This window comes from Aricia agestis, chromosome Z (genome assembly GCF_905147365.1).
Source record: "Aricia agestis chromosome Z, ilAriAges1.1, whole genome shotgun sequence".
NCBI lineage: Eukaryota > Metazoa > Arthropoda > Insecta > Lepidoptera > Lycaenidae > Aricia > Aricia agestis.
Window position 1 is genome coordinate 38,002,985 of NC_056428.1, and position 21,513 is coordinate 38,024,497.

The window sequence follows — 21,513 nt, forward strand, 5'->3', positions numbered from 1 at the left end:
TATATTTTGCCTCTTATTGATTTAATCAATCTACGCACAGAAATTCTAACATTGACCCGTGACTATGCCTTTTCATGTATAACTTTTTTTTGCAAAAACAAAAAGGGAGTAATGTTGAAACTTGAAACAATATACGAATTTGTACGCGTTCAGACTATAGAAAAAATTTAATGTCCAAATCCTATTTCTAGAAGGTATAAAGATTGTGGAAGAAGAGAAGAACTTACCTTACACCGGCGCTGACTCCGGCGTAGAGACGGTCGCGTCGAATTCCACTTGTGGTACTGAAGGGGTGCCGCACAAAAAAATTGTTGCTATACCTAAGAAAGATACTATGTGAGTATATTTTACGTGATAAATATGGTAGAAATATCCTTACCCGTAACTCAAAGTAACTCCATGTCTTTCAACGAAATCAGTTCAGTGGTGGTGTCACGAGGAAAGAGACAGACAGACACACTTTCAAGATATGATTAGTACAGAGTACAGACTATTATGGAGGTTTCACCTTCGTTGATCTATTTGGTTTGCTTATTATATGCTTTTACATTATGCGTTATACTGTAATATAGTCATTATCAATTTTGGTATGTATTTAGGAACAAGTTTTGACTTAGTTACCGTTTGTTAAAAAAAATATTGAAACATTGCAGCGACAATGTGTCAGACTATATGGAACTGTTGGTCACTATGGGCGCTATAGAACTATCTCTGTACGTGATCGACAATGGCTCGCCGGAAGTAAAGGCACTGAGACCTCCGCCCGAGGTCTACGAAGCGATGTCTGAACCTGTTATAAGAGTAAGTGGGAGACGGGAGTTTATCTGCTAAACTGATTTTTAGAGTCCCGTACGTTACGTCTTCGCCTGTTTTTCCTCTATAACGGTAAGGAACTCTGCTTGCGCGCGTCCGACTCGCACTGCAGCTGGCTGCCGCTTGGGGATCGATGGGTTAAAACTATGGAAGATATAAACAATTAGATCAATACGATAAATTGGCTTATGACGTCACAACGTATATACACTTCATACATTGTGTAATAAATGTATGGCATTAAAATTTGTGCACAAAAATAAGCTACACATTTGAAACTATATTTGTTAAGCATATCTCCAATAACAGGTAACAACTTACTGTATTATTATAAGCCTAAACTGTCCCGCTGCTGCTTTGCCCAGCAAAACCCCAAAGACTTGCATCTCTCTTCGGCTGGTATGCCTCCAGCTCATCACACCATCTTTTTCTAGACCGGCTTCGATCTTCGGGTGCCCGCTCTGTTGAGAGTACTACTTACAAAATATTATTTTGACGACCTATGTGGCTCAGTGGTGGAGCGCGTGGTAGCTCAAGCCGGGGATCGCGGTTTCGAATCCCGCCGACGCGACTGACCAAAAAGTTTGAAATGTTCCTGGGTCATGGATTAGATGTGTAAAATATAATGAAAATCTTAAATATATGTACAATTGACAGAACAACGTCATTACTCATTTGGTTGGCTCATGTCAAGTTCAATGTTAATTGTGATCTGTCCGCTCACCGCTGGGTTTGACGTAAAGCGACCAAACTACGCAGGTCCCCTATCCGCCTAGGAATCAACTTCTCTGATAGTACATTTCTTAAAGTATTAAGGCGGACTTGCGTAGACCTGGGTTAAAGTTAACTCTTGAGTTTAACATCTCGTCAACTCTATCAAGTGATAGAGATGACGAGATGTTTTAAGTTAACTCTGAGTTAAACATCATGTCACATCTGTCACTCACCAAGTAAGTACTTGGTGAGTGACAGATATGACATGATGTTTAACTCAGAGTTAACTTTAACTCAGATCTGCGCAAATGGGCCTAAATATATTTTCGTTGTCTGGTACCCGTAACACAACTCCTTCAGGTACTTAGCACGCGGTCAGACTGACGTGGTGTGAAGCGTCAATAGATATAATCTTTTAACCTTTGATTTTATTATATCCAGGTAGCGCCTACTGTGGTCGAGAGCGTATCCAAGAGCAATATTGAGATGGAGGAATCGTCATCGTCTTCGGGAACTGCTAGCGAAGGTTCCAGAAATGAAGACGTCATGGACAAAGACAAGATGGAGCCGCCGGTCAGTTTCTTAGCCCTGCTAAGCACGTGACGATAAAACTGCAAAGTTCGATCCTAGATGCATTAATATTAAAGTAGAACCACGGTACTTACGAGTGAAACAAACTCAACATAGAAAAAAGTTTTAAGTCCGGGTGACAGAATCCTCGTGGACCTGTATTTTGATTATTTATCTGGAATTACAATACGGTGGTAGTGTTTAGTATCTAAAGCTCATATTTTATTAAAGTATTTTCTTTTTCAGAATGTCATACAATACGCAAGAAAGACTGAAGGAAACCTAGCCTTGATACATATTACATTACAGCAACCAAACTTATACTTCTGGCAGAGAAAACACCAAAGAACCTTACAGGTATAGTAAAACCGTATTTATAAAGTCTATTAGCAATCGATAGCGTATGAAAATCACAGATAATGTATGAAAGTATATCACAAGATATGACCAATATAGAATTAACGTTTTAGCATCGGTCTTCATTAGAATTTGATGAAACGAAAAAGTAACGATAGAAATATCAGCCAGTTAAGTTTCTTCACTTCTGTCTCGTTTGATTTCCATGTACATTATTTCCATAAAGCTTAATTATTATATTTTTGTTATATCTAGCTATCACTATTCAACGCCTGGATTGGCCTGGGCGCGGGACAGCAGGAGGGCGATTGGAATATACCCCTTATCACCACTGCAAAAGGTTCACCCGATCCCGTCACTGATATACCACCAGCGCTCGTCATGCTGAAGATTGAACAGTCGCCACGTAAGTTTTTTTTTTTTTTAAAAAGGAACTAATATTCCTTGAACGTGTATTTTGCCTCTTATAAAAGCTTGTTCTTTTTCGTAGCATTTCTCTAAGTCCAGCTCTTGTTAATTATATTTCCTCAAAATGGGTCCAGTAGTTATGGCACATTATTATGACATATTGAATGCATTCAAAACTTTTTTGTACAATACTACCTGCAAATTAGACTAGTTTACCCAATGTAATTCTAAAAACTCCTAAACTCCTCTCCTCTCCCTCCTTCTAAACTCCTCTTCTCATAAAAATGGACAACATAAGGAATATTTTGCAAGTTATCTTATTTTTTTTTTATTTTAGGACCATTCCTGGGAAAACAAAATTCCCGTGGTAGAGTGCAGTTGGACATAGATAGGCCAGTGCTCATACAAGTGTCGACTGATCGCTTGAAGCGCCTGCAAGGAATAAAGGCATTGGTAAGGCAATATTCGGCTTTATTGTGTGGAAAATAAGGTTCAATAGTTTGTTTCTTTGAGCAATAATTAAGATGTTTGTTTTCTTTTAGATTGATGGTGAACATCATGACCACGAATTTTCCGAAGAAGTTAATAATAATGCACCTGTTTTAGACATAATTAGACATAGTTTTGGTAAGTAGCGACTCCCATGTTTTGTTTTGTAAAAATTTCACTCTTCATTTACTGACATTGCTTCCCGTAAAGGACTTGAAATTATTATACTTACTAGTATGTAGTTGATTCCCGCACTCTGTTGCTCCGAAGTTCGTTTATCGCGCAGGGCCCGTACATTTTTCCAGCATAAAAAGTACCCTTATTTCTTTCCCGGGGCTCAAAGTATATTCACACAATATTACAACAAAATCGGTTCAGTGATTTAAGTGTAAAAAGGTAACAGACAGAAAGACGGACACTTTAGAATCTATTATATTAGTAGGATGATCAGTATAATAATATATTTGTCAATATAAAAATTTCATACATAATCAAATTATTGAAATTGATTTTTGGAATTTAAATTGGTTCTTTTCACCAGTAAACCATTCCATCGAGTCAATAACCGTCCAAACGAGCCAAATAAGCGTATGCGGCAGGGAGGGTGCAATGGGTTGGGACTCTGCGAAACTACAGTTGGCCGTAGGTTCGAGGCCTGAGCGAGTCATAAGCCGAATCCTGGTTTCGTCCCTCATAGTGTCAGCAGGGTCTATAAAGGATAGAAGACACGTTGTATTACAACCTCTTATGATTGGGTGAGTGATTTGATCATTGAGATATTTAATCGTAAAACTAGAGATCGAAACTTTAATCTTAAAACTAAACTTGTAGAAAACAATGCTCTCTTGCTAAGCGTGGTTCTCTATTGTAGAGAACCACAACTCATTGTAGTCTGACTCGGCTAAAAGATGCTTAGGCTCTAAAAAGCAAACCCAGTGCAAAATTGCGTCGCTTTGTAAAGCTCTGTTGTTTTGTTCCAATCTCTAATAATTGTTTTTCAAAAAATCGTGTCTTCTCTTTCACAATTAAGACGAACGAAGTAAGATAAAAATAATTTTAATCCAACTGACGTCAGTCTATTTTTAATTTTATTTCACAGGGGCTCACTGCAAGCGACGTGGGACTCTTGGCGTCGCACAGAGTCTGATTTTGCTGTTCACGAACCAACGATCTGTGCGGGTTTGGATCTAGATAGGATAGTGTTGAACTTACGACCTATGGATCTAGACGTATTGGCGCGGCTAACAAACATTTTGAATGACGTTAAAAACGATAAGATGGTGAGTATTTTTTTATGATCGCTGATTTGCGATGGTAAATTAATTAGCAGACTGTAATTTATAATCACATTAATCATCACTGGATTTTGTCCCTGGATCAGACTCAATCAAATCAATGTGAATATATCCACCGTCTAATCTACTTTATCATCGTATTTATTTAAGTTTAACTTTTTATATATTTTTCAGGAAAGCAGTACGCCAAAAAGTCCAAGCAGTAACGGATCCACACCGGAATTCTTTAGAAGATTTTACAGGAACGACAACACAGATTCATCCGGTGATCAATTCTACAAAGACGATTTGAGGTAAGAACTTAAGAAGTAACAATCCCCCTCCCCCCTCTCCTCGCAACATTTTTTGACAAATCCTCAGAGCTCACGCTTGATATGCACACACAAAACATAAACAATCACACTTAAACTAATTCGCGTTCAAATTAAGCATTAGCGCGCTTGGGCATTGTGTGTCACTGACTCGCTTAATTATGTTCTGCGTTCGGTTACTTTCGGTAAAACAAACTTACGCCCGTATCGTCAAAAGTTACGACATTCTGTTAAACAAATGACATAATTTTTGAAGCTAAGGTTGAGTGGAGTGGAGAAAATCTCAAAGATACAAGCGTTAGTCTCATCTGCATGCTACTTTTAACAGGAGTGGGGCATTCAAGCTGGTGTCCGGACAGCAGCTTCCGATGGCGTATCAGGCGACGCTGCACGAGGGCACGGTGGCGTGGCGCTACCCGCACCCGCGAGCTATCACACGCGTTGTCGCGTTCCCCATACCCGGACACGTGAGTTGTTCAACATGGCGGTATTTAAAATGGCTAGGTATATCGCTGACAGCAAATTCTAGAGCATATTAAGCATATCATCAGATTGGCTGGACCATTTAATTAAGTAACTATTATGATATACATCAAAGTGTCTTCTTACTACTTAGTGTCTAGAAACTATAAAGTGACATACGTTTACATAATGCCAGTCTTCACATTTCTCACTTAACGTAAATTATTTTTGTCTGGGAACCCCAAACTCTAATTGAAAATCTATAATATATTATATTTTTTTCCACAGGATGAAGAAATAGAATGCGCATTGGAGCTTTACTGTCCATTGCTGTCTCGATGGGAGTCTCAGATGCATTTCAAACTGCCCGTTAGTGAAGCCAGGGAGATAAAGATCAATGTCACACCTAGTAAGTGAATGTCAATGTGTGTAAATTCTTTGAGATATTTGCTATTTACTTTATAGTTTGTACGTTTTAAGATGATATGGGTGACAGTTTTCATATTCCATGCTACGGGTTTTTTTTACAAGAAAACAAAAAACATTGAAATGTAATAAATTATATTCCATCTACAAAAACAAATGTTTCCTATAATTGTAAATGAATAAAAATGAAAAGTTTCTAAATGCTAACTTATTAATATAAAATTATAAATATTAACTGTGAAATAGGAGTATGAAATTATTGTTACGAAAACATTTTAAAAATGTCAGATGCATGAAACGGAACTTATGTCAATAGAGATTGACTCTGTTGAATCGAAATCAAATCGATTAAAAAAGGGCGGCCATCTTAAATCGCCGGCACCACTGAAATGTCAGTACGAAATCGATAATTTCGATTGCAATTCCTTTACGAAGTGTTTCGATATTTTTAAATTATCGATTAATTTTGGTTAGGTAACTTCCCTACTATTGTCAATTATAATGTGTCACGCATATCATCATAGAACGCACAAACTATAGTAATGATTATGTAAAAAAATCTGTACAAACTGACCGCCTCATGCATGTGTTTTAGAAGTCAGCTGTGGTATTATCTAGGTTTTACTTTACCTCTCTCTAATTACATACATACTTATTACTAGACAAAGTAATATATTGTCATAACATATTTTTAATGTTCTAGATCCAGTATTCGCTACGACATGGCGCGTGCGAGCTTGCAGCAACTGCCAGGAAACCTTGCAACCGTTTGAATTTGATTTCAAAAGGTTCATACCAAAATCTGATCCATTGGTGAGTTGTGGTGTGTTTATTTCAAAATAAAAATGTTTCTTTATTTCAAGCAGAACAAATTTTAGAACAATGATGTGGCTTATTAATGTAACAAGGCTCTAAGTACTATAGTGATTTTACTCTCGTTCTAGTATGATCAAGCTTAACTAGAGTTTATATTATACTCTTCTATCCCATCTTAAACCTTCTGAACTTCCTACCTAAAGTTTTTGAATGCTAGTATTATTTCCCATCGAGTTTATCCATCCAACAACGTTGTTATCATTATATTTATTCCAGTCTCCAGACCTACCCACAATAAGCGACTACGGGCACAAATCTTGCGAGGTGACCGCAGAACAGTTGTCAGGAGTGCTACGTATTGATTCGTACTTTGCGACGCGATTGTTGCCCAGCGCGCATGTAGCTGTGCGCTTCGCGGAGTTTGAAGTGAACGCGTATAACAACTTACCGAAACTTTCCAGGTTAGTAGACATTTCAGTTATGTAACGTTGCAGAGTCGAGCATTACATCAGTGAGGGGGGAAAACCGAGCATTATAATGCGCACTTTGCAATGATACAATGTGTAATATCTTGATACAACTTCTAACATCAATACTACGTGACAGTGAAGTCAGATTGCTATGGAATGTTCAAAGTCGAATCTATAATGTTACATTACAAGTGCACCTTTAATAGTAAATGATAGAAAGAGAAAAATAGTGGGAAAAGTAATTGAATGGAAATGAACTAGATATAACTATTTAAAGCAGCACAAATGATGTTTGCGACATCATTGATACGTTTTAAGAGTTAGCAAGAGAAAAGAAGTATACATTGTGTGATAAGAAATAGTTATATAGTCCAGGTCAATAGACAATAAATGAGATAAATATACATTAACGTGGTATCTTAACAACTTACGCCTTTACTCAAAAGAACACGTTGCACAATTAATAAGCTTTCAACCTAATTATTCCAATATATATTAAACAGGGACAAAACGTTGTGTATCGTATCCATTTTATATCGTTTGTTATTACAGGGAAGCGAAGACAATAGAAGGCTACCACATGACAAGACCACTTATGCGCAATCACCGCGTACTCAGTGTGGCTATGCGCGATATGGCTGCGCATGCGCTGTTGGGACGCATCTCCAGATTGGTGTTCAATAGTAAAATATTGTGAGTAAATAATATCTAGATGACGCCCGCAACTCCGTTGCGCCACAATTCGTTGAACGCACGGGAACCGTACATTTTTCCAGGATAAAAAGTATCCTATATCCTTTTTGGGACTTACAGTATCTCCATACCTCCTATCCATAATTACAGCAAAATCAATTCAGCGGTTTGAGCATGATTAGGTAACAGACATACTGACAGATAAACAGCTCACTTTTGCATTTATAATATTAGTGTGGATGGATACTTGGATAGGTCGTGGAGATTTGTACGGTTTCAGACAAGCCAAAGACATAAATTATGCCAAACTGAGATCAAATATAGTATTACAGATGAAAATAACTACACGATTTCTACCACAATATAATAATGATACTAATAATGATATTTACGCTTATAAGTATTTAAGCTTTGTCTGACACGTGAATAGGCTACTTGACCTATATTCAATTTAATTGAACAACTACATATTTCTAGTAGAACTTGGCCTAGGAAACCATATTTCACCCTTAGCGTCAAATAAAAGCTTATGATTCATAAATAAAGTCGATTTCAAAATATGATTTTATGAAAATAGGATTTGTACTGACGAAAACGCTTTTGCGGTACTTCCGAATTGGATGTGACGTCATTCTTTTCGTAATTTAATATCTTTTATTTATCGCGCTCGTTATATGTAAGTTTATTTGTACATAAATAATAAAAATAAGCCTAGAAAGATTTGTAAAATATATTTTCTTGAATAATTCAAATAAAACATCAGTTTTATAAATTATCTCCATTTATTGTAGACGGGAAACGAAATGGCCAAAACTTTTCTGCAAAAGTTTTCAACATTACAAATGATTTCTAATTTCTTATTTAATTATTTTATAATTTTTGGGCACTTTTAGACGCGTACATTTAGCATATAAAAAATGTTCCATAAAGAGAGCTTAAAATACAAAACGTATGACGTCACACTATGGCGGACAGTGTTTTCGGCGCCATTTATAAGGCATATTTTTCAATTAACATTTTTATGGGTTTCTACAGTGTAAAATATTAAAATATTAGTTTTTTTTTTGTAATAATGAATGATTATGAAGCTATTAGCATGAAGAAAAAAATGAGGTCAAGTAGCCTATTGTCCAATTTGCCAAAAAAAACAGACATTGTATTGTTATTCGCTAATTATTATTTTTTATTACCGCTAGTAAGGGGGATAGTATCTTGATTAAAAAAGGATTAGGTTTGCTACCCAGTAAATAGCCTAATACTTATTAGTAGGTTAATATTAAAGATGGTAGTGGCCGATCAAAAGTAAAGACGAACTAACAAAGTATAAAATTGCAGGAGCGACGTAGTAGACATGGCGACGGGTACAATGGAACCATTCGTCGAACAGTTCAGGCTTCAAGCAACAATCGTCCTAACGCATGACCCTCAAGTGCGTGTGCGCGCCGGTGATACTAAAGTGTACGTGCACGTACCGAGAGTGCGTACGCTACTCTCGCTCGCTGAGGATTGGAGCGAAGGAGTGAGAAAGGTATGTTGTTGTCTCTGTCTTGGGGCTAAAATCATTTACATGAACTAGCGACAAGCGGCCTAACACATGACTCGCAAGTGTGTGCGCGCCGGTTATACTAAAGTTTACGTCCCCGTACCGAAATAAATAAATCGCTTGCTGAGGATTGAAGCGAAAGATTGAGAAAGGTATGTTGCTGTTTTGGTGTTAAATCATTTCTATGAATTGTTTATCGAAAATCATTCATCATCATCATTATTTATTACCTTGAGCATTATTTTAAGGTAATAAATATTCGCATTTTTACATTGAACTATTTGTGGTATATTTTTTCGTATTCAAAGGTAATAAAGTGATAAACATCGTTATGTTTATTTACAACATCAAGATGTATACGCGAAAAAAAGATGCTTCAATACTCTCTCACGTAAAGATTCTTTAGTTTCCGACGTCGGTGCCGAAACATCCAAAATTTTAATGATACCGTTAATGATATTGTGACATAAAATCACAATTTCTTCAAACAGTACCAACAGATGACGTCACAAGTAAGCCCGCCATTAGAAGACGTAGACAAGATGGCGTCGGTGGAGACATTGGAGGGCCGCATAGCACTCTGGATACATAACACTTGCTCGGTTCCGCTGCGTATCGGTCAACAAGATACAGATGAGGTTGTGCCATTGGGATCGGGAACTACTCTCGCTTACAGGTAATCATTTAAAAAATAGCATCAAAATTAGGCAAGCCAAAAAATCAACTATACTCAGTCGCTTAGGTATCTTTCTTTACGGTCTTCCCTGTTCGAATAACCACTTATAAGACATTAAAAATTAACTGCATACAATGTATAGAGTTAATATAATATAATCTACAGAGCTTGCTATTTCAAAAAGTTTAATTTTTTAGGTGGCGCACTCCATCTCAGCCAAGGAAGATGCGGTTCTCTCTTATAGGACCGGCGGCGGAGTTCGTATGGTCTTCGAGTAAGTATTTACATCACTATAATGCTAAGTACTCACATACGGTTTTGCTCGATAGCTTTACTCGAAATCGAGCAAAAACCACCGTGTGGACCGCAAAACTCACAGTTCAAAGGCTCGCCAGCCAGTTTGAAGGCTCGAATAGAGCCGGCTTGACAAATCTTTTGACACAGTCTCTTCCTTAGTTTTTATTATTCGTAGCATTTTTTTTTAATGAAATAAGGGGGAAAACGAGCAAACGGGTCACCTGATGGAAAGCAACTTCCGTCGCCCATGGACACTCGCAGCATCAGAAGAGCTGCAGGTGCGTTGCCGGCCTTTGAAGAGGGAATAGGGTAATAGGGGAGGGTAGGGATAGGAAGGGAAGGGAATAGGGGAGGGTAGGAAAGGGAATAGGGTAGGGGATTGGGCCTCCGGTAAACTCACTCACTCGGCGAAACACAGCGGAAGCGCTGTTTCACGCCGGTTTTCTGTGAGAACGTGGTATTTCTCCGGTCGAGCCGGCCCATTCGTGCCGAAGCATGGCTCTCCCACGTAAATTTCCTTCGAACTGGAGTAAAACTACCAGCAATGCTGAATGTGTGAACGAAAGCCCGAGCCGTGGTTTTTACTCTACGTGATTGCTCGATCGAGCAAAACCGTATGTGAGTACTTACACTTAGGGAGATCGCAGACTCGATCACACAAAAAGTGTGTCGTCTGCGTTCTCCCTTATTGATTGCGAACCGATCTTTCGGGTACATCGTATCTTTTACTTTCCCGAGACCATCTTAATATTTTCTCGAGACTCAATATACATATTGCATACATACGAAATTGCATCCAAATCTGTTCATATGATCATCTTTCAATCTTGGAATCTTATTTTATTGTCCTTCAGGTATTCTCTTCACGGCCGGTTCTTGCCGCGTGAAGCTAGAAGAGTCTGACAAGTCGCCTGGCGTATATCTATACGTGACAGTCAAAGAGTCTGGCGGGAGACGGGACATGTATCTGTCGGGGAGATTGTTGCTGGCCAACATGTTGCGACACGATCTGCAGTATAAAGTAAGTATCGGCTTCTGTAATCTTGCGGCTAAGTCTCAAACAATCGTTAATCATTTTTGCTTTAAAATTGGTACAATTACATTCGATGTTAACAGAATGATCAGTTTGGTTCTTGACTTGGATTCCGCTCCCGCGTTTGGTTTAGGCGTCTGTAAAGATATTATTGTTTTCAAGTTTACTTCTAGTGTAAGTTTACTTAGCAGCTTGATCACCAGCTGACAAGAACAATTATTGATACCAAAGCATTATTAAATTCAAAAAAGGCCATGATAAAATTCGGCTTTGTTGAACTTTTCGGGTCCTGACGGGTACACGAGAGAAAATTATGTCTAACATCTCAATCAAAATTTTATTTTATAATTAATGGCAATTACATGAGGAAACTTATTTTTGTAACTTAGCAAGTGGTGGAGTATGCGCGCTCTTTTAAAGTTTCTTTATAATTTCAATAGTCTTTTCGTATTAAGAGAGATTACCCTTTTCTCTGTAGTCGGGTAATAAGCTATCATGTTTTAATTAGGTGCGAACGAGGTCAGCCGATCGTACGGCGTGGCCAACAATCAGCTCGGGAGATCTGCCAGCAGAGAGTATCGGCAGGAGCGTTTTATGCACAGAAAACTGTGAAGCAGTGCTCAAGTAAGTAAATTATTATAGGTCTTCTAGGATCTGATGGCAAAAAAGAGAAAAAATAACTAAAAAATACTGGGGAAATTCGAGTAAAACGTTTTGATACTTTTTTCCTCATAGTGGCAAGTACATGCAAATGTCATAAAATATACAATGATCAAGGATATTTTTTGAAAATATCCCATTCAAATTTGCCATGAGATCCTAGTCCTAGACCTATATATTTCACAATAATATAAAAAATAGGAAAATAGCTCTTAGAAATAGTTCTTACTTTAAAGTTACATATTAATTTATAAATTATAATATACCGTTTCGTTACCATTACAAAGTAATGTCTAGCAAATACGCTTTATATTTGACATTTTTTCCGGTTTTAGGCTGAAATTTTCTTACCTGGATTCATGTTGGTCAGGTGATATACCGATCAAGGAATGTCGTAAAGAGAATGTGCCGTGGCTTGTAAAAGGTAAGACTCAATGTTTAAGATAAAAGGCTGGTAAAAATAAAACATTTAATGACAGCGGGGAAGCTGTAAAGAATAGGTTATACATTTAATTAAGTAATTGAAAGCAAATAATTTACTTAGTATTTTTTTTTCTTCCTTTTTCAATGAAATGTATTTTCAGTGCCAAATGTGTGTGAGTTGGCGTATACGTCAGTGTGGTGTCGAGTCGTACGCGCTCGCAGCGACGGACGCATTGTTGCGTGCATATGGCCTTTTTACGTGCTTCGCTCGTATTTGCCTCTTGATGCTGAGGTAACTATCATAATATGAATGTTACTATTCTTAAGTAGTTACTTTTGTAGTCCGTATCTTATTAATTTTGAGAATTTTCACTTTACTGATAATAGAATTACAATTGCTCGTAATCGTTAGTCGTAACTAAGATAAGATACATAATTCTACATTTTCATATTCTACAGTGTCCATTCGTTATAAATATTATCTTCTTTTGCCTTTCGTAGTCTAATTCCTTGTCTTTCTGACGACACATTCAGCATTCAGATCTAGACACGCGGTAGCGTTTCAAGCCAAGTTCCAGCATAATTATCATATCAACACTCAACGAAGGGTTTACCTATATTATTTTACACTACACAAGATGTGGTTATAGGTAACAATAACAACGGAGTCGGGTATATCACAAGAGCTGCCAGTTGGCCAGTCGCGAGTACCGGCGACGTCACAGACGGTGGCGGGGCGGGGCGCCATCATACACCTCGACACGCCCGGCACTACGTCCGCACATCACGTGCTCACGTTGCAGTATAAGTAAGTACAACAACGATAAACAGAAATAGAACTATATAGCTTGATCACAGGAGATAATTAGACCCACGGAATATATAACACTAAAGGAAGGGGCATAGCAAGTAAGTTTCATTGAAACTGCTGTCGCCAAACTCACACAGTAACATTACGCACACGAAAGAAATAACCAATCACAAAGAGATTTCTTTTTTAAATACAATGTCGTAAAAACAACCCTAATCCTTTTGATATAAAGAAGAATTTAAATTTAGCAATACCGGCTCTGACTACCGAGTTCAGTTATTCAACGCTAGATGGCGCTTGAGAGCTAAATATGATAAGACTTGAAATTGTACGCAATTTTACACCTTACGTCAACTAACGTAAGGTTTAAATCCGTACTCACGAATTTCCTTTTGCGTGCGAGTTAAGTTATGTCCAGCTGGACATAACTATGGCACGCGGGCCACGCCCATATGCCCTTTCCTGTAGTGTTATATATTCCGTGGTTAGACCAGTCGCGAGAGCTGGCAACGTCGCAGATGGTGGTGGGGCGGGGCGCCATCATACACCTCGACACGACCTGGCAACAAAGCAGACGATTGCGGCAGCTCGCGTGGTTCTCTTCTCCTCTCTCTTTCTCTCTTCCAATAAAATTATATTGATAAGCGCTATATACTTACTTTATTTCTACTTTCTTTTTTCCTCAACAGGGACTTCGATTCACCAATAACACCAGAAGCGATACAACTGCACTACGGTGTCACGGATACCTCGGTATTTGACAAACCTACGCCGACGTCGTGTATAGAAAACATCGTACAAGCTTTACACGACTGGTAAATATTTAAGAAATATTTTGTTCAGTAAATAACGTACGTACGTCATGTATTTTTATTTCGTTCTAATTAAGGCGTACCTTTCAAAAGATAGGCTAACTCTAAATATTGTAATCTGATGAACTTTTTAAAAATGTTTACGGCTACTTTAGGCCGCGTTTCCACTGACGCGGAGCGGAGCGGAAAGGAGCTTAGCGGTGCCGAATTCACCAATCACCATGCTCGAAATCTTCGCTCCGCTTCGCTGTCATTCCGCTGGAACAGCACGTTTGGTCAATTCGGCACCGCTAAGCTCCTCTCCGCTCCGCTCTGCGTCAGTGGAAACGCGGCCTTAATCTTCATTATTTTAGAAGTTTAAGGCCCGATTCGACCAAACTTGAAGTTACACGAGTATAACTATCATGAGAATAATAATTTTACTCCTTTAATTTACTCTAGGGTATTATCGTTTGCATTTTACCAAGTTACTCAAAGAGTATGAAATAAAATGTCAATTATAGTTCACAATGACACCGACCGTGACAGTTGAACCCTGTTGTGCAACTATTCTCAGTTTAATATTTACTCCACCAAAATAGCCCGTGTAAATATTCACTCCCGTGTAATAACCTCATTCTTGGATTAGAAGTTGGAAAAACGCAAAACCAGCTTACTCTTAGATTAGGAGACAGTTATACTCGAGTAAAATTTTACTCCAATTTGGTCGAATCCAATAAGGAGGATTACAGAATCTTTCACACCTGAGCCCGGCACGAACTTACCTGACTTTAGCTCAAAAAGTAGTTACTGCTTTACCTTTACAAAATAATGTTTTTCAGGTTAGCCAGATCAAGCGAGCGAGCGCACTCGATGTGGCCGTATTCGACGGTGACGAAACATTGGCCGCACGAGTGGGAATCCGCATTGCTGCAACCGCGGTGTGACGTAGCTGTAAGTTGACTTTTTAAAATGCTAAACACGTATAAAGAAGAACATTGGGTATAAAGTGTTATATCGAGTTAAAATAGTTTTATTCCATCTGGTAGTTTTTTGTCTGTATGTGTGTTTATATGTGCCATAGTAGCTCTCAAGCGAATGAACCGATTTTGTTGTTGCATTACTTGAAAACTGACGTGATGGCAAAACACTCAATTCAGCCACAGTTATGGCACTTTATACTGCGATGCTTCAAAAAGCGACACATATTGCAACATAACGCATTTCGCACATTTGACGAATGAGATAATATTATGTGGGTCGCTTTTTGGCAGTTCAAGACGTATATTATATACGATATTTGACCTTCAACTTTAAACGTTAAAAAAGAAAATTGCATTTTTTCACCCAGGTCCGCTACGTACCAATACGTATAGGCGGGGGCTGTTCGCTCGAAGTGCAGCTGTGCCCGCTCGTGTTGCTCGCGAACGCGTCACCCATAACGTTAACGTTGCGGGCGCATGACGCTGCGCCGCTGTGTAAACTTGAACCCGGCGTTGCAGTATCGCTACCAAGTTCTGTGTTGCAGGTAATTTGATTTAATATGATATCAGGATTCAAGATAAGTTCGCTATAGACAAAAATAAATGTTAAAAGTATGGTGGATAAACTAGATATAGTAAATTAATCTTCTTACTAGACCGTTGAATCGGCGCACACACTATGCTTTTTTCTGTATAAATGTTTAAAAAATTATACTGGTTCATCGTTCCTTGTTAAATTACACGAGAAACAATTTGTAAGCCTTAGTACTTACTTTCAGCAAGAGTTTCTGTATTGAAGCCTTGTGCCTACATTCACGTTGCTACCACTTACATAACATAATTCACTACCGTTTATTTTTGTAGTTACTAACATTTGAATTATTTTTTTTATTAATTTTTGGTAAGTACTAACATTTTAAGTTTACTATACCTTTCTAAGACTTATCCTTATTCCAGAAACCATACTTCATGTCAGTAGAGGTGGGTCGCGAGACGTTCGTGAGTGGGCAGCTACAGATGTATCAAGAGGATCCGGGGCGATACGGCGCCCCGCCTCCCGGACATGTTGCGCTAGATCGCCCTGCCCACTTTGCCGTGCATTGCGGACAGAAGGTGCGTATGTAGTGCGTATTGTGCGTATATAGTGCTTATATGCGTATTTTTGCTCTGAATGCCAACGAAATTAAAATATTAATTTAAATGTGACATAAATGTGTGTACGTAGGTATCTGAGTGGCATATTATGTCATAATATCTTGGAAAACATGTAATACCATAAATATAAATAGAGCTCATGAGCATACCTACAATTTATTATGAGTTATGACTTAAATAAATACTAATTAAAAGCTTTGGTAGGTGGCGCTACTAACGATGTATTACGAGATAAAGGAAGAAATAAACGTGCTCGGTATTACATCCTCATACGTGCTGATCAATAGACTCGACACTGAGATATTGGTAAGTGATACATTTATGTTAATTAGTTTATTGTTATAAATTGGTGTTGATAATTACAAACGTAACAGTAAAGAAATGCGCCCCGTACGCTTGTAGTGTACGTTAAATGCGTGCTTGAATCAAAATCAATTTCTTGTAGATTGCAGCAATAGCAGTGCCAGAAGAAATCGAAGGAAGCTCGTTATTGCGACCAAAGCGGTATAAGGTCATTGAACCTTCGATGCCAGATAGGTATTTAAATAAGTTTTTTTTTCTTTTCTTTTGCTGTAAATAAAACAGATTGAAAATAACCTAACCTAACCTAAAACATGTAAGTACGATAATAACGAACTTACAAAACTTTAAAATGCGAATCAATCATTAAATAAATCTTGATTGAAAGAGGACAGTCCTGAAAGATAAATCCTATTCATCTTACTTTCAGCGTACACGGTACACCTTTAGGTCGGTTTTGGGTGCACGGTCGCTGGCGAGGGGGCCACGCGCATGAATTGCGTCCGTACCTGTGTGTGGGCCTCTGCGAGAGTGAACCCGCCCCTGTCAGGCTAGGCCTGCCGCCGTTCCGAAGGGCGCTGGCTGTAATTGATGGTGATAGGAAATCGGTAAGTGCTTAAAACGTCTAGCGGTATTCCTTGCGAAAAAAACTTTAATCTCAGAACAGTTTACTCGCTGATTAAGAGATTTATCTTTTGCTCTTTTTTGTTCTGTTCTCATATTTCAGAATTGAAAATGTTCTCATTTCCAGTTATGTTAAATGTATTTGTCGTAATATTGTGCAGTTTCCTTGTATTGAATCGTGTCGTTTTCACAGATACCGCTGACAATAACTCAGGTGTATCACGAGGGACGTTGGATCATCACAATAGCTAAAGATGACTCCCCCCAATACTTCATACACAACTTTACCAAATACTCTGTACACGTGGCGCAACCGTTAGATACAGATGAACCGGGCCAAGTCAAGGTAATGCGACTTTCATTTCTTATGTTACCCGTTAAAAGCAGGGTTATATTTTTCGAGTTATGTAGCTCTCTTTATTTATTTTTCCTTTGTAATGTTATTTATTATATCCCGTGAAGTCTTTTTTTTTATGAAATAAGGGGGCAAACGAACAAACGGGTCACCTGATGGAAAGCAACTTCCATCGCCCATGGACACTCGCAGCATCCGAAGAGCTGCAAGTGCGTTGCCGACCTTTTAAGAGGGAATAGGGTAATAGGGGAGGGTAGGGAAGGGAAGGGAAGGGAATAGTTGAGGGTAGAGAAGGGAATAGGGTAGGGGTTAGGGGATTGGGCCTCCGGTAAACTCACTCACTCGGCGAAACACAGCGCAAGCGCTGTTTCACGCCGGTTTTCTGTGAGAACGTCGTATTTATCCGGTCGAGCCGGCCCATTCGTGCCGAAGCATGGCTCTCCCACGTATAGTATTTTATAACCGCATATCATTTTGTATCAATACATATATTATAAATAAATGTCAGTTTATGTAAATCAATAATCAGGTTATTAGCAAAAACTTGCGTAATCATAAAATATCGCGAAAAGTGAAATTAATAATATCTTCGAAAAAATACAATATGTTGACAAAAATAAAGGCTCCTAGCACAAATCAAGAATAGCCAATCTTATCATCATATTTATACATACATTCCCCGCCTATGAAATAGATTATAATATAGAAATTATGTTACAAGTACAAACTTCATTTATTTCTATCGTTTTTTCTATTTCCTATCGCGTTAATTTTACATTTATATTTCAAATCGCTAATTACAAACAGGCAGCAGAAGACTGCGCAGGCGCACGTTGGTGGTGTACGCTCGATGCGTGCTCGTACGCGTACTACACGACGCCATCTTGGAACGCCCGGTACCCGCCCACTCCGAACGTGCCGATACCGAGTATACCGTTCCTAACTGTCGCAAGAGCTATGGGTAAGTTAAATCAGTTGAATATAAATCTAACCGATGATAGATCAACACGTAAACTCAGAAAAAAATATTATTTATTTTTTATCGATTAAATAAGAACACTTTACTTCACTAGGACGTCTCGGTAGCCTATAAAATCTCGTCAAATCGTTACTACTACGCCTGAAGTAACGGACGATACAAAACTACTCAGATTAGTACTTATCTTGAAGTGTACGTTAGATGCTTTCTCGTACGCGTAATAATCTTATATCTTTAAACGAGCAATTCTTGTATATATATATAATAAGAGATGATATATATATATATATATATATATATATATATATATATATATATATATATATATATATATATATATATATATATATATATATATATATATATCATCTCTTATTCGTGTTTTATCGATAATCGATAAACTGAAAAATATGACTCTTCCTGACATCTATTGGCAAATAATAATACTATTTTGTTAGCAACTAATTGGTCATCCAGGTACTTATCACTTAATGGCGTAACATATTATACGTTCTGGGAAAGTCAATAGTTAATTCGTTTGCTTCAACATATATTACCCTATTTTGATTTAATATTTTTAGTATACTCATTACTCACATTATTAAACCTCATAATAAACTACAGTAACATAATAGGTTGCGGAAAAAGTATTTTCGCATTATAATAGTATATGTATGAATTTGTCATAAAATCTCTTGGGCTATACCAACTGTATCTGGCTGATTTTGGTATCATTAAAAAGTTTTAATTTTACAGAAGACAAATTCAAATTAGGTAAATGTGACATTTTCATTTGTTTTCCTTATTGTTAAAATGAGTGATTCTAATGAAGAAATTACGATACATTTTAAAATTTTATTACAAAAAGGTAAAAATGCAACACAAGTTGCGAAAAAAATTTTGTGATGTTTATGGACCTAAATCCTAATGCAGTATCTGTGAGAGTAGCGCTATGGTTTTAGCGTTTTCCATCCAGAAATTATGATATCAAAGATGTATGTCGCTCTGGTTGCCCTGTCACGGACAAAACTGATGCCATTTTTTAAAAAGTGGAGCAAGATCGGCATATTAGTAGTTATGATGTAGCTGAAGAACTGGAGATTGACCACAAAACGGTTTTGGCGTATTTGAAAAAATATGGGTACACAATAAAGCTCGATATTTGGGTGCTTCATGAGCTCATTGAAAGAAACCTAATAAACCGTGCAGTACTCGTTTGTGATTCTTTATTACAACGTAATGAAACCGAACCATTTTAGAAGAGCTTCTTCTCTTGATGTTCAATAGTGGATCACGTACGACAAGAACGTGCGAAAAAGATCGTGGTCAAATTACAGCCAGGCAGGACAATCGATTCTGAACTGTACTGCGAACAACTGATGAGATTAAAGCAAGAAGTTGAAAGAAAGCGACCGGAATTAATCAACAAAAGGGTTCTGGTTTTTCACCATGATAACCCTACACCTCACACATCTTTATTCTTTAGCCACTCAGCAAAAATTACTAGAATTTGGCTGGGAGGTGTTAATGCATCCGCCGTATAGTCCTGACCTTGCGCCTTCAGATTTCCACCTGTTTCGGTCGCTGCAGAATTCCTTAGCCAGTCAGGTTGACATCACTTGAGGACTGCCAAGTCGCAGTTTTTTCATAAAAACCCCAAAATGTTTATAGCAATGGGATCATGTCCCTAGCAACAAGATGGTAAAAAATTATATTCCACAGGAGATTCAGATCCAGTATGGTGTCAACCGGTCGCGATGGCAGATGGCGAACAACTGCTGCAGTTGCCCAACGCAACTACTATCAAAGTGTGTGTGCGGACTAATCCGCATTCAACGGCGTTTGAACTGCAAGATGTCGATACGGTAATTATTATTTTTCGTCAGTTCTGTAAACCATTTTATTACGAAGTTCATCTTATATTATAAATATTATTTTGAAAGCTTTGCTTTAAAATAATATAATAAAGATATGCGTGACAATTCTCACACTTCATGCTACGCAAATTTCTTTGACATGAATGAATAGGAGCGGCCCTTGTGATGATAATTTCGGTTTCATTTCTTTTACCACCTCATTAGATATTTTAAAAACTTCGATTAATTTTCGTGAGGTGACTTTATACACTTTAAGCCTAGATTGATCTAATAATAATTAAACGATTGAGAAACGTTTCTTTACAATGGGTTATTTATTTATTTGGTAACTGAAACCTTTATCTATTTTCAGTATGATATATCGGCAAGTGATATAAGACGTCGGCTTACGGGACCTTTTGCAACGGTAGGTTTTATTTAAGTATTTATTTATATTGGTACAGTAGAGGGAGCCAGTATCACTGGATTCCCTGGACCTTGACTGTATCACTGTTAACGTGACCAATCCAGTCCAGCGTCCAGTATTTGGTGTCCATTACCGTACTCCTGTTAATAATAGAATATAAACATTTAAAAATTCAATTGTTTGGTCGTTAATATTTTATTCAATTAGTTTAGTTGTTATAATCTGTAATTTGTTTTCAGATTCATGATAAGGGACCTTATTTCTCTAACAACAAACGTGAGTAAAGCTCAATATTATTTTAATACCCTATTGTCACTAAAAGTGTTTGCTCATCTTATCTTTTATAATAATATTACAGAAAAACCTACAACCTATATTATGTTATATTGTTTCAGGCACAGATAATTCCACTAAATTACGGCAACTAACAGAAACAAGTTATGAAAACACAGTAGAAATAGATTCACAAGCGGTAATCTTTTGATTTCTATTTATAAATTCTAAAAGTTTCGTTACCGAGGTTTTATTTTTTTAATCGATTATAAGACGTTATAACTATATTTTTGTATTGTCAATTTACAGACACAAACACAGAGAAATGAGTACAACGAAGCGCTTGCTATAAATGATATGGATGATTCCTCTCTGATGAAGCTTTCGGGTATGGTTCGGGAGGATATTAAAGGTAAGATAGATAAGTTAATATAATCTTTTTTAGCCTGTCAAGAAAGTGAAGAAATTAAAAAGTGGCAGCATCGTAGTGTCATCCCTTTAAA

The 21,513-nt window shown here is 37.6% G+C and overlaps 1 protein-coding gene across 2 annotated transcripts in view; it reads left to right on the forward strand.

Annotated features, from left to right (window-relative positions):
- The window catches only part of LOC121739430 (vacuolar protein sorting-associated protein 13B), a 65,299-nt gene that overhangs the window by 36,122 nt on the left and 7,664 nt on the right, over window positions 1-21,513 (forward strand). For both annotated transcript variants that reach the window (XM_042131910.1, XM_042131911.1), the window contains 37 exons: window positions 192-336; window positions 654-801; window positions 1,969-2,100; window positions 2,344-2,454; window positions 2,710-2,860; window positions 3,200-3,315; window positions 3,405-3,489; window positions 3,893-4,106; window positions 4,451-4,631; window positions 4,821-4,939; window positions 5,286-5,424; window positions 5,708-5,828; window positions 6,549-6,658; window positions 6,938-7,122; window positions 7,684-7,824; window positions 9,160-9,352; window positions 9,859-10,043; window positions 10,241-10,317; window positions 11,195-11,361; window positions 11,882-11,997; window positions 12,369-12,457; window positions 12,618-12,748; window positions 13,107-13,264; window positions 13,957-14,082; window positions 14,901-15,012; window positions 15,410-15,586; window positions 15,999-16,154; window positions 16,401-16,502; window positions 16,642-16,733; window positions 16,927-17,104; window positions 17,314-17,466; window positions 18,283-18,436; window positions 20,177-20,319; window positions 20,684-20,737; window positions 20,977-21,013; window positions 21,133-21,209; window positions 21,320-21,422. In XM_042131910.1, the coding sequence (XP_041987844.1) occupies window positions 192-336; window positions 654-801; window positions 1,969-2,100; window positions 2,344-2,454; window positions 2,710-2,860; window positions 3,200-3,315; window positions 3,405-3,489; window positions 3,893-4,106; window positions 4,451-4,631; window positions 4,821-4,939; window positions 5,286-5,424; window positions 5,708-5,828; window positions 6,549-6,658; window positions 6,938-7,122; window positions 7,684-7,824; window positions 9,160-9,352; window positions 9,859-10,043; window positions 10,241-10,317; window positions 11,195-11,361; window positions 11,882-11,997; window positions 12,369-12,457; window positions 12,618-12,748; window positions 13,107-13,264; window positions 13,957-14,082; window positions 14,901-15,012; window positions 15,410-15,586; window positions 15,999-16,154; window positions 16,401-16,502; window positions 16,642-16,733; window positions 16,927-17,104; window positions 17,314-17,466; window positions 18,283-18,436; window positions 20,177-20,319; window positions 20,684-20,737; window positions 20,977-21,013; window positions 21,133-21,209; window positions 21,320-21,422 (4,878 nt within the window). The remainder of the gene's footprint in view (window positions 1-191; window positions 337-653; window positions 802-1,968; window positions 2,101-2,343; window positions 2,455-2,709; window positions 2,861-3,199; window positions 3,316-3,404; window positions 3,490-3,892; window positions 4,107-4,450; window positions 4,632-4,820; window positions 4,940-5,285; window positions 5,425-5,707; window positions 5,829-6,548; window positions 6,659-6,937; window positions 7,123-7,683; window positions 7,825-9,159; window positions 9,353-9,858; window positions 10,044-10,240; window positions 10,318-11,194; window positions 11,362-11,881; window positions 11,998-12,368; window positions 12,458-12,617; window positions 12,749-13,106; window positions 13,265-13,956; window positions 14,083-14,900; window positions 15,013-15,409; window positions 15,587-15,998; window positions 16,155-16,400; window positions 16,503-16,641; window positions 16,734-16,926; window positions 17,105-17,313; window positions 17,467-18,282; window positions 18,437-20,176; window positions 20,320-20,683; window positions 20,738-20,976; window positions 21,014-21,132; window positions 21,210-21,319; window positions 21,423-21,513) is intronic.